The sequence below is a fragment of the Phascolarctos cinereus genome, unplaced genomic scaffold (assembly GCF_003287225.1).
Source record: "Phascolarctos cinereus isolate Bilbo 61053 unplaced genomic scaffold, phaCin_HiC Scaffold_8;HRSCAF=390, whole genome shotgun sequence".
Taxonomy (NCBI): Eukaryota; Metazoa; Chordata; class Mammalia; order Diprotodontia; family Phascolarctidae; genus Phascolarctos; species Phascolarctos cinereus.
This window is the reverse complement of record NW_027556291.1, coordinates 53,788,517-53,800,834: the sequence shown is the minus strand read 5'-3', so window position 1 is coordinate 53,800,834 and position 12,318 is coordinate 53,788,517. Positions and strand designations below refer to the sequence as shown.

The 12,318-nt window shown below is 42.3% G+C and overlaps 1 protein-coding gene across 1 annotated transcript; it reads left to right on the top strand.

Moving 5' to 3' along the window:
* Window positions 1–642: 642 nt before the first annotated feature.
* On the top strand, window positions 643–11,146 carry UBE2A (ubiquitin conjugating enzyme E2 A). The gene is made up of 6 exons (XM_020975114.2): window positions 643–959; window positions 1,138–1,218; window positions 1,531–1,556; window positions 8,474–8,563; window positions 9,462–9,550; window positions 9,839–11,146. Exons 1-6 carry the CDS (start codon window positions 916–918, stop codon window positions 9,965–9,967), a joined length of 459 nt encoding a protein of 152 aa, XP_020830773.1. The 5' UTR covers window positions 643–915; the 3' UTR covers window positions 9,968–11,146.
* The last annotated feature ends 1,172 nt before the right edge of the window (window positions 11,147–12,318 follow it).

Below are 12,318 nucleotides of genomic sequence, written 5' to 3'. Positions count from 1 at the left end.
TATTATTGAGTCCGTGGGCCCAGAATGGTTCTCCTGGTTACTGGTGTTTGTAAACGTGGCTGCTGAGAGTTACAGGGTTGTGACAGAGTGGATGCTGGCTCCATTTCCGTCCCCTCTCCTTCTATGTCTCAGGGGGTCGCCCACCTTGACTCCCGATACTTTCACTCCCCCAAGGCCTCCCCCACTCCGCCCCTCCAGGTCAGTAGATTGCCTCGAACTCTCTCGCAGAGCTCGCTCCTTTGCCCCGGTCCCCTTTGATGTCAATGGTGCAACCCTCCTCCAGGATCTCGCTGCCTTGTCTCGTGGGTGTAAGTAGAGCTGGAGCCCTGCTCTTCCCCGGCCCCACTCCAGGCTTGGCTGACGGGGCGGCTTGTTCCCCCCAGAGAACGCCTTTCGCTGAATGGTACAGCCCCAGTGTTTCTGTGGGAGAGCCCTAGAGCAGGAGGTTGACAGCAGCGGCGGGGGGGGGGATTGGTATAGGACTAAAAACGTCCTTCCATAAAAGCACCCAGTATTGCCCCTCCTTCCCCTCCCTGGAGTTGCACTGTTAATTATTGCTCTTGTGAGCTTGCTCATCTCCCCCCCTTCTGGTGACTTCGTGTAGCTCTTGTCACCGCCTTCCACCCGTCCTCCCCCGCGCCTCAGCAGTGGTGCAGCCTCCTCCTCCTCCTCCTCTGTCTCCCCTCTGGGGGCACTTAGGTTGGTATCGGCCCTCCCTGTTCTGGGCCGGGGGCTCCAGCGCTCTAGTCGGAGTCCGACCCTGCGCCTGCTGCGTCTCTATTCGGTCCTCCTCCTCCTCCTCCCCCTCCTCCCCCTGCCCCTCCTCCTCTTCTAGCCACCGCCTCATCCTCCTCCTCCTCCTGCTGCCCGGCCGCTGGTCTATGCCCCACCCCTGAGCCCGCAGCAGTCCGCGACATGTCCACCCCGGCTCGGCGGCGCCTCATGCGGGACTTCAAGAGGTAAGGAGGGGCAGCGGAGGCTGGCCGGGGGGCTCGGGGCTCGGGGCGGGGTGCCAGCCGGGTGCACGAGCCGGACCGGGCCGGGGTCGCGTCGGGCCGGGCCGGGCTGGGCTGGGCCGGGCCAGGCCGGGCCGGGCAGGGCAGGGCTGAGCTTCACCACTTGGCGCTCCCTCCGCAGGCTGCAAGAGGACCCCCCCGCCGGGGTCAGCGGAGCCCCGTCGGAGAACAACATTATGGTGTGGAACGCGGTCATTTTCGGGTGAGTCCTCCCAGGGAGCCCTGGGGCGCGCGGGAGGCGGGGGAGGCGGAGGAGGGGGCCCGGGAAACTGGCTGGAGCGGGACGGGACGGGTGCGCCGGGACGGCCTCAGGGCCGTCCCGAGCCAGGGGCTAGAGTAGCCGCTGCTCGGAGTGCTGCTGCCTGCGGGGCTGGGAAGGAAGCAGAAGCGGCGCGCTCCGGGCGGGAGGCCCGCGCCCGGCGATGCCAGCAGGGGCCTTCCCGGCCAAGGGGCGAGGGCAGCCGAGTGCCCTGCCAGGAGCACTGACTTCGCCTCGCTTCTCCCTCTCTTGCAGGCCCGAGGGGACCCCATTTGAAGATGGTAAGAAGCGCTATCCTTCCTCCCTTTCAGAGCCGGCTGTTGAGCTGGGGAAGGAGTGGGTCCCCATTCATCCAGCCCCGTCCCCCTCTTTCTTCTCTACCTCCCGCAGGCGAGAGTAAGCTGCCCTTGTATGGCAGGTTGTTCAGGCTGCTGACCACCTGACTCCAGTTTGGTACCTTGTATCCGGGCTTGTAAAGGGGGCACTAGAGCGCTGATCACAACTGTTTATTTTTGTAGTGTGGGTGCTGTGTGGCTGGCCCAGCGGAAACCCGGCCCCTGTCCCGGGCTTTCAAACTCATTTCCACACCCGACCTGTTGTTAATGAAGTCATAGAATCTTAAAAGTTATTGGACATAAAGATCGCCAACCCCATTCATGCTCTCAACCAATACCAAAAAAACCCCTTCTATTCCTCTTCACCTCTCTTCGTCCCCTTCACTTGAAGGCCTGTCATTTCTAACACATCCTCATTCTCGGGGAGTAGATAGGATAGATTTTATCAAGTATTTGAAAACTGTCCAGAGGAAGAAGGATTAGCCAAGATAGATGGGAAACGGTACAAAGAGGCAAACTTCCTAACAATTACAGGGAGTCAGATTTAGGAGACTTCTTCACTGGAGATAGATTATATACAGGGGATTCTTGTTGGGGTAGGAGTTAGATTACATGGAGTCCAAGGATCCTTCCAACTCTGAAATTCTGAGATTATTTTTTTCACTTTTTGCCAAACTAAACTAAACTAAACATAGTTTAACTGTGCCCTTTAATGGCCAATTAAGGTAAAATACTCAGCAATCCCAAAAGTCTTAGCAGTTTTAAACTATTAAAGATTTAATAATCACAACTTTTGTTTCTTATATATTAAAAAATAATTTCCAGTTGGTGGAATCCACTATCTTGGTACCTCTACAAATCTTAAATTAGTTCTCATTTAACCCTGCATCTTGATGGTGAAAGTGTCTAGAACTAACATCAATGGCCACCTGAATATCTTGAGGTTCTCCCTTCTCTCCTTTCAAGGGGTAACCTTGCCTCTTCAGGTGCTGTTTAGCGAAATAAAAGTATTAAAATAAAAGAACTGATAGAGCGTAAGAAGGCAGTTTGCAAAGGCAAGGTTAAGTGGATAGATAGGTAGCCTCTGAGGCTGGATGACCTGGGTTCAACTGTGGCCTCTGGCTGGTCAGGCTATGTGAACCTGGGCAAGTCACTTCACCTCACTTAACCCCAAGGCATTGCAGATCAGCATTGGTAGAAGTAGTTTCTTCATCCAGAGTTCCCTATAATACCAACAAAATCAAAGGTCTGAAAAATCAGTTGAATGATTTCTTCTATGACAAGAGTTGTTACTTGTACCTAGATTTAATTTTTCACTAATAGATTTGTGTCTAGTTCTTTAAACTTAAGCTCTATGTGCACATTAACAGTGTGTATTTGTTTTAGTAGCTGAGCTTTCCCAGCATTTGTTTTGGTTGGCTTCCCATCTCATTTTCCTCAGAAAGCTTTCTGCTGGGCACAGCTTTATTGTACAGCAAGCACTGTGATGGTTGTTGGCAGTTTAGCTATTTCACAACTGTGTCTGACTTTGGGGGGTGAGGATGGGGGGGGGCTGGAAAGAATTTCTTACCTACCTGGACCTTCCCTTAATAGTGGTTGTTTGTGATGATGTGATAAGTGCATACTGACCTCATTCTTAGGACTAAAAGGCACTGCCCATGCTGAATATGTCTCTCTTTTTTTTTTAAACTCCTTAACAATCAGTATCCTTTTGTATATACTGTAGCTTCCTCAGGTTACTAATCACCTGTGGCTATCTATCTGTCTGTCTATCTGTGATCTTTTTACCAGTCTATGAATATTCATTTATCAGACAAAAGATTTACATAAAAAAGAATTTACCTACCTACCGCATTATTGCCTTTGGCCATTTCAAATGTATTATGCAAATAAGGAGCAATAGAAAATGTCCAAAACAGTTCTTAATCTACCCTTATAAGCTTCAGAGCTTACGGGACCTTACTATCAGTCTTTGGAAGTTTCTGGAATGACCAGTTCCTAAAGGAAAAGTGCAGTTTGAGCCGGAGGGAGCAAAGGAGAGAGGTTGCTGAAGTTATTTTGAAGTGAGAATCATGGGGAGATAATGTCTCATCATTTAAATGCATGCAAAGATTAGACAATACCTTAAATCATAAAAAATTGGCACTAGACACATTGATGTTTACGAGAGACTTCTGAGAGTTTTCTTCAATATCTGTACATTTACGAGAGACTTCTGAGAGTTTTCTTCAATATCCGTACATTAACCTGCTGAAAACTGCTACCTAGAAAAGCAAAAAAAAAAAATTTAATAGCTGGAGTCTCATGCATTTCTAAAGCCTTGTATAGGAGTAGCATTTCAGGGACTCTCAGTAAGCTATAGTGCTTTAAGATTACAGAGTGCATTCCTCACAACAGTTCTGTGAGGGAGGTAGTACAGTGAGTGATATTATCTCCATTTTACAGATGAGGAAACTGAGGCTCTGTGGAAAGGTAAAGTTACTTGCACAGGGTCACACAGCTAAGCATCTTAAGGCATGATTCAAACCCAGGGCCCTGGCTCTAAGTTCCTCAGAATTCTGTCTTAATACACCGTTCTACCTCTCACCCCATTAGTTCTGCAACCACACTTTAAGAGAGTAGATTCAGTACATCGAGGACCTCTCATCCATCCCGTCATTGTAGCATAGGTGCTCCCTCCATCTGTGCAGATTGTAACTGAGCTCTAATTTAGGAGATTGCCTGAGAGTTATTGTAGTAGTTAAAAAAAGATCATCCTGCCGTCAGTCTGCTGGTGAGCCTCTCAGAGTCCCAGCTGAGATGTATTCCATCTTTCCAGCTCGTTAGGACCTGCTAGAACTCATAGCCAAGGTGGGCATTGCATCTTAGGGAGGAAAAATACCTTTTTATTTTAGAGATATGTTCCTAAGAAGTTATGTAGAAACCTTAAAAAAAAAAAAACTTAACCACTTTGAATGCACTAAGGGAGGTTTCAAGTTAATGGAACTTGAAATCCTTCTCTATAAAGTGAAGACTCTTAGTATTGATATTTTCCTAAGTTTGACTTTTTAGTCATCAGATTTCTCTAAAACAAGGTATGGAGTCTTTCTGCTAATGGCTTAGTTGGTACTTTCTCACATTTTGGCCTTCTCAGAAGGCTTAACTTAAATTAAACCAATACAGATTATATAACACTAAGGTTTAATTCTTAAAGAGTTGTTTAAACAAGCTCAAATTTTTGAGGTACTAAAGAAGAGTTAACATAAATACTTTCCATTTGCAAAGTGCTTCGCATATATTACTTGAATTGGACATTTGCAATCATTCTGGCTGTTAGGTACTAGAGATGTTCTGGTTTTATGGGAAACTCAGCCTCAGAGAAGTTACAATGACTGCCCAAGGTCACATAGCTAGCAAATATTAAGAGATGAGATTTGAACCCAGGGCTCCTGACTCCTAAATTGAGTGTGCCCTTGCCCCATGTCTTTGAAGGTATCATGAAATCTCTTGGCTTCAGTGATAAGATGTTTGTCACACTGGTGTTCATTGTTCATCTGGCTGAATTAGTGCTACTGAGTTTTGGGAAGGAAGCTCAGTTCAAGATGATTTTGTAAGTACCTAGTCACCATCTTGCAAAGAAGTTTTGTATTTTTTGTGTCAGCAGAGAAGGAGCCTCTTAAATTGAGGACATTACAGAAGTTGGTGTTAAATTCCTTTTCTAACCAATGGGTCTGGGAAAGATATAAAATTTAATCTGAGCCCTTTGGAATTGTTATTCATGTGTATTTTAATACATATGTGATATAGTCAGATTCCTGCTTTAGGATCTTAGAAAACTGAAATTTAATTAGATTCTGAAATTGGAATAAACATACCATTTTGGAAGGGATGGGAACTCTTTGAACTTTCTGAAGCTTCAAGCACTCATGCAGTTCTGTGTATTTAGAAAGTCCCTGCTACTAAAGAAGAGCTTAAACTTTTTTTTTCCTACATCCTCTAGATGTAGAAAGATCTAAAAGATGATTTGTGACCAGGTGGTAATAAAGAGTTTATTAGTTTATTCCATGACATTTGATTTCTTTTTTTTTTCCTTAAAAAAATGCTTCAAATATCTGCAGTTTTGTTGGTGTGAGTATTCTTTCTTTCACTGACAGAGTCTAATTCTTCTTTAACTGAAATGGCTGTCAAGAGTTGCAGCAGAAAAATTCACCAACTTGTGGCCATCATATAGTGCTCAAAGCCCTTCCAGTTTGGTACAGGGCTTGAGCTTACACTCCACTGGAATAACCTTTGGGAACATAAGGGTATCTCCAGACCGTTTTGAGGATTTGGGGAAATATTATTAAAATTGTAATGAAGGAATCATATAAAATGAGCCTGGGAAGGTAGGTTGGAACCAGACTGGGGAAAGCTTTAAATACCAGATGGAACAGTTTCTATTTTATGCAAGGCATTTGGGAGCCAGTTGAAAGCTGTTGGGCAGTTGGTGATTGGTTTTTCTTGGTAGCAGAGAAACTTGAAAAAAACATAACTTTGGAAAAAGGAATAATGTCAGTCCAAGATAAGCTTCTCAAATTTATTTTTTAAATAGTTATTAGAAGTTTTACAGATCCCACAGTTCTTGAGTAAGATCTGGTTTATCCTTGTCTGATAAATAGAACCCCAGTCATTCTATCATTGATGCCCATTTTTTTAAAGTCAGGTAAACATCTCTGTTTAAGGGTCACCTCCTCTACCATGGTGCATGGATGCCCACTAAATAAATGCCAGTTCATTTGAGTATCAATCTAAACAAAACACAAATAGGAAGACACATCTGTTGGAGTCATATGGGACATTCCAAAACCAAATATGAATGATTTCTGGATGACCTCTGTCACTCATCCCCTTATTAGTGTGAATAATGAAGATAACTGTTTATTGGTGATTTGAATGTCAAGGATTTTGTATACTGAAGTGCTGTGTGATACAGGCATGAAGGGAATGTAGTTTTCAGACCTATGTTCAATTAAAATCTTCCATTTATGGCACTTATAATGGGATTTTATTTACAGAAATGATTAGTGTGTAAGAATATCACTTAAATATTTGATGTTGAATGCTTGAGTAGTATATTTTTTCCTCTAAAATTTTAGAACATAAATCACAAAAAGTATCACAAGAAGAATTACAAAAAGTGCTGTGTTGTTATAATTAGTGCTATGTTGTTCAAATTCTCTGTAGTTGGGATTTTTTTTTAAAAAATGCAACTTAGAGCCTAACTGCTAGGAAGTAGTCTGTACCTTTTGCTAGTTCTTTGTTGTAGCCTGACTGTTAATTTTGTGTCAGACTTACACCTTCTGTGTTTATCCATGGACATGGACCATCCCCCAGACTGGGAATGGGATATTGTTTTCTGGAATCTTAAGTGTTTCAGGAATTGTACTTCTAGGAGTCACTGTTTAACTAATGTTCCATATTGGACAACTAAAGTTTCAAACTGAGAGTTTTATTACTTTTTCTACTTGAAATGAATCTTAAGTCTGGCTATGTTTCCTTTAAAGCAAAGGTGTCAAAATATGCTGCCCACAACACTCCCAAGTGCAGCTTGGACCAGAATAAAATGTAATTGGGAAATATTTAACAAAATGAAGTATAATAAAACATATATAATATTAACATGTGATTTTCTAAGCCAACCTGCAGTCTACAGGAATCCTTATGTATGGTTTAGGGATCCCCGTTTTCTAATTGAGTCTGATACCACTGCTTTAAAGGACTTTACAACTCACAGTTTCTGTTCCCTACTTTTGGTTTAAAAAAGAGAAATAGTAAGTGCTTAGTGGGCATAATATACTATTCTAGACACTGGAGGGAGAAGCAAATAGAAATAGTATGGAAGATAGGTGTGTGTATTAGCGTATCTTAGTTTATGTACTTGGACACACACTACATCTACAAGGATTATAAAATGCTATAGAATCAGATTGCTTGAATTCAAGGGACATTTGAGCCCAGCCTAGAAGGGGGGATAGATCGACTAGTTGAGATGGGAAGGGAGGCATTACAGGAATAGGGAAGAACTGGGGAAAAAGAGCATGGGCCGTGTTGGGAGGAAGGAACAGGAACGGGAAGCCTAGTATATGGTTGGAGCAGAGAGTACACCTCTGGGGGAAGGAGGAGGAGGTAAGAAGGGTAGAGCCATTTTGGGGGGGGCCTTGAATGTCAAGCTAAGGAAAGTGGACTTCATAGAGTAAGTAGTTTTTTAGAAAGTGGTTTTGTTTTATTTTAGGTTTGCTATGGTTAGTTATATCAAAGTTAGTCATTCTGAGCCCAAGATGGACTGTTCTAAAGTTTGAGTAAAACAGTTTAAGCCATGGGTGGGGAATCTGTGGCCTTCTAAATTTTATAGAACAAGGATGGATTCAGTCAAAAGGCTGCACGTAAGGACCTAGAAGGCCACATGTGATCTTAAGGCCGAAGGCTTCTCACCCTTGGTTTAAGCAATTTCAACATTTAGAGTAGTAAAACAGAACTTGTGTTAAAGAGAGTTGGGTGGTGTCATCTCTGGAGGTGTCATCTTGCCTGCCTTTTCCTTCTCTATATATGTGTGTGTATACACACACACACACACACACACACACACACACAAATGATATGCATAGACGTGTATGTATCTGTTTTGCTTGATGCAAATTCTGTTAGCTATGATCATGGGCAAATCTATTGGCCTCCCTGAATCTGTAAAAAACGAGAATGGCTTTTGTACTCCTTCCGTGCACACTGCTATGAGGAAAGAGCTTTGCGCCCCCTAAAGCCAAATACAAATGTAAGCTATTACTAAGCAAATCAATATTGAGTTGAAAGGCTTGTAAATATGGTGGTTTAAACTTTTCTATCTACAGGCACATTTAAACTTACAATAGAATTCACAGAAGAATATCCAAACAAACCACCTACAGTAAGATTTGTCTCTAAAATGTTTCATCCAAATGGTAAGTATAGTGATCATTTTACCTGTCTTTCTTGTGGGAGGGTACTTATCTGTACAATGCATTCCAGCTGGTTTTGCTTGCTTCCAGTTCAGTAAAAGCAGAGTATTTTGTTGAAGGGGTGGGTAGGGGGAAGTGAAATCACTTCCTAGACCAGCAGTCCTCAGACCCTAAATTCTCCCTTAAAGGACTTGAGGTTTTGCAGGCCAAAGTAAGGTTTTGTCTCCAAAGTAAGAGCAGTTAAATGGCTCTTGGATGAGGCTTTCCTAGTAGTTGGGCAAGCTCCCTCTTAGGCACAGTGGGATCAATATTTATTCTCTATAAGCTGAGTCACAATCCCTGCAGTTTGAGTGTGGCTATGGCAACAGCAGCAGAACAGTTGAGGGATTATGTTATTGGGGGGAAGGAGGGGGGAGAGTTAAATTGGGGAAAGACCTGAAATGGCTTAAGAGCAACCCTTCTTTTTCACAGCACAGCCAGCTTTGGTTTGAAAAATGTTTTTCTATTATGATCGTCCTTTAAGGACATCTTGTGAGTTCTTAGTTCTGACACTTTACTCTTTTATCATAATTATCCGTTGGCATATTTTAACATCATTTGCCCTTCTGGCCTTTTCCTTTTCGGAGCGAGGTAGATGATATCTGCTTTCTCCTGGAGACAGAGATGTTTTCTCTTACCTGACCAGTATCCCACTGCTTAGTCAAACATCCCACATGAGGGAGGCCTGCTAGAATCACAGAGGAGCTGAGCTGTGATAAAATGCTGAGCTTGTTGGCCAAGGCCACACAGGCGAGTGCCTTTTAACATGGCCTATTAAAGAACTACACCCAACTTTGTGTACACTGTCAGGGTCATAATAGCAGTGGGTACAGTATGTGTACTGATACAGCTATGCTTTTAGTCTATGCAGATGGTAGTATATGCCTGGATATACTTCAGAATCGTTGGAGTCCAACCTATGATGTTTCCTCCATTTTGACATCCATACAGGTGAATTTTTCTAGTTTCACTAACGTCTATTGAGCATTTGTATACATAATTTAATGTTATAAGGGAAGGGGAAATTATAGCTGAGTTTTCCTTGCTTAATTCTTTTGATGTTTGTAAATTATATTAAGGCACAGGCCACTAGAAAATATTCTACTAGAATTGCTGAGACTAGACACATTTCCTGTCTAGGCACTTGAGTCAAATAAATAGCTCTGGTTCATAGTTTAGCTTTATTTTGAAAAAAAAAATTTTAATGTTGGCAAGTTGAACCTTTATTTTTTTTTTTAGTCTTTACTGGATGAGCCTAATCCCAACAGTCCAGCAAACAGCCAGGCTGCTCAGCTATACCAGGAGAACAAGCGAGAATATGAAAAGCGAGTTTCGGCAATAGTAGAACAGAGCTGGCGTGATTGTTGACCCAGGATGATACAAACGAACAGTCTGGTCATAAGGAAAAAATCCTGTCTGTCCCTTGCCTTCTTTTCCCATTAGCATCATTACCTTAATTTTGTTGAAAACAAAACAGCTGTTACGCTGTTGCCACCCTTCCTTGCTGAAGCTTTCTTTCCTCCCTCCCCTTCTGACATCTGAGAACACCTACTACAAAGTCAAATGTATTGTACTTGGGTTACTTGTAAAAGAATTACTAATACTGAATTCCTTTTCTGTGGTACTTCAACTCCAATTTTAGGATAGTATCGTACATTAACCGTACTTTCCGCTAAGCGTTTAAAATAATGGTTATACACAAGGGTACTTACTTATGTAGCTTCATAACATATTTCTATGCACACATGCACATTAAAAAAAAAACTCAATTGATTAAAGTGATGGAAAATTAGTCCAGGCTGGTCTTGGGAGCATGAGTTTGAAGCACTTACTCTACCTAGAGTTTTCCCACTTGGGAAAACTTGATTCCATGTAAAGTAATCCATTTATAAAGTTGGTCTGGGCTATTCCTGGGAGATGGTACGTTAATGACAGGAAGGAAAAATATTGTTAAATAGGAGCATTGCTTAAATAAGAAAAACAAACCCCACCCACTCACATTTTCAGGTATTAACTAGAGCTATAACTGTGGTCTAGTAACTAGGTATGACACTGAAGGGAAAATCTGTCGGTTTTGAGGTCGGGAGGTAAAGAAACTCCTACTCTGGTTTTTATGTTGGTTGAGAACAAGAGATCCATTATTGACTTTGGAGGATCGAAGCTGTCCCTACAATTTTCTCTCTCTCTTCTGAGTTTAAATTACCCAAAGAATGAAGTACCTCTTGGCAAAAAGCATCTTGCTTCTTCATATTTGCCCAATCCAGAGCTCCGTATCAAGCAGTAAGTATGTGTTAGCCCCTTCAGATTCACGACAGCCTCCTCTTTTTGGTTCAAAGTCCAAAAACCCTTCAGGCTAAGGCTGTCTGGACTTTGTGACAAATGATACCTTTATTAGGACAGTGTGGGACACAGCTTATAAATGTTCTGTTTATGTCCATTGTCATCTTTTGTGCAGCTCAGTCTGTTCAAGTAATTTTGCACAAGTAGCCCATGTAAAAAGTGTACATTTTCCCAGAAATTGTAAATAAAAAGTAACCTTAAATTTAAGGCAAGCTCTCCCAGTCCTACTTTGTTAGCTTAATATGACTTCACAGTGATCAGAAAGTTAGCAGAATCTTGGTACCTTCCCAAGAGCCTAGTTATCGCTTAAAATCAATACCAACATCAAAATTTGACATATTTCTTTTGGAGAGGGGAAATAACATCAGCATAAGTAATAGCAATTTAAAAAAATTAATATGTACAGATGAATCTTAGAAAATATAAACTGTCAGCATAAAATTATATTGGGAGGCGGGGAGAGGGTATGTAAAATCAATCTACTAGGCTAAAAATATGGGCAAACTCTAATCTTACATAAAGCTGGGACAACAGGAACATTATTCCAGGAAAGTAAGACCTCTTTCTCGGTGTCTTTACGTCTTGTGGCCTTTTGGTGGATACTGCCATTAAAGAACATGTGGAGTGTCTTAAAAGGTCTTAGTGCAGTTTGAAGCTTTAGTAACGTAACATACTGTATTTTATTTTCACAATCAAAGGCATAAATGTCATCATTTCAGTGAAATTGAAGGCCTGGAGAGTTCTCTGGAAACCATGAGAGCACCAGTACCTCTAAGAAGTCATATAAACAGCTAGGTGTGTAGTGGATAGAGCACTTGGCTTGGACTGAGGAAAAATCATGTTTTTGAGTTCAGATCTGGCCTCAAATGTTTACTAGCTGTGTGATCCTGGGCAAGTCACTTAACCCTGTTTGCCTGTTTCCTCATCTGTAAAATGAGCTGGAGGAGATGGCAAACCACTCCAGGATCTTTGCCAAGAAAACTCCAAATGGGGTCACAGAGAATAGGACACAAGTAAAAAACGACTGAAGAAACAGTAAGGGTTATTGGGGGGCCTATTCTATATACCCTGTGAGAGCATGGCAACTAGCAGGTTTCACATTCTTCATATTACACATGACAGGATTGTACTGTTGCTATAGAAACTTGCTTTTCACTTTAAATACTTAAATAAAAAAATTGTAAGGAAGTTTTGAGAAATCTACATATGCCAGGAAGCAGGTTGCCTTTTACTGCCTTTGTTTATGCCAAAAAGCCAAGATCAATCAATCACTAGCTTCACAGCCACAAACTATTCCAAATATTCTCTTGCATTTTTCTCCACGAGAAAACTTTGGGGGGGGGGGGTGGAGAAGAATGTCAGTAATAGGTGTGGTGGTA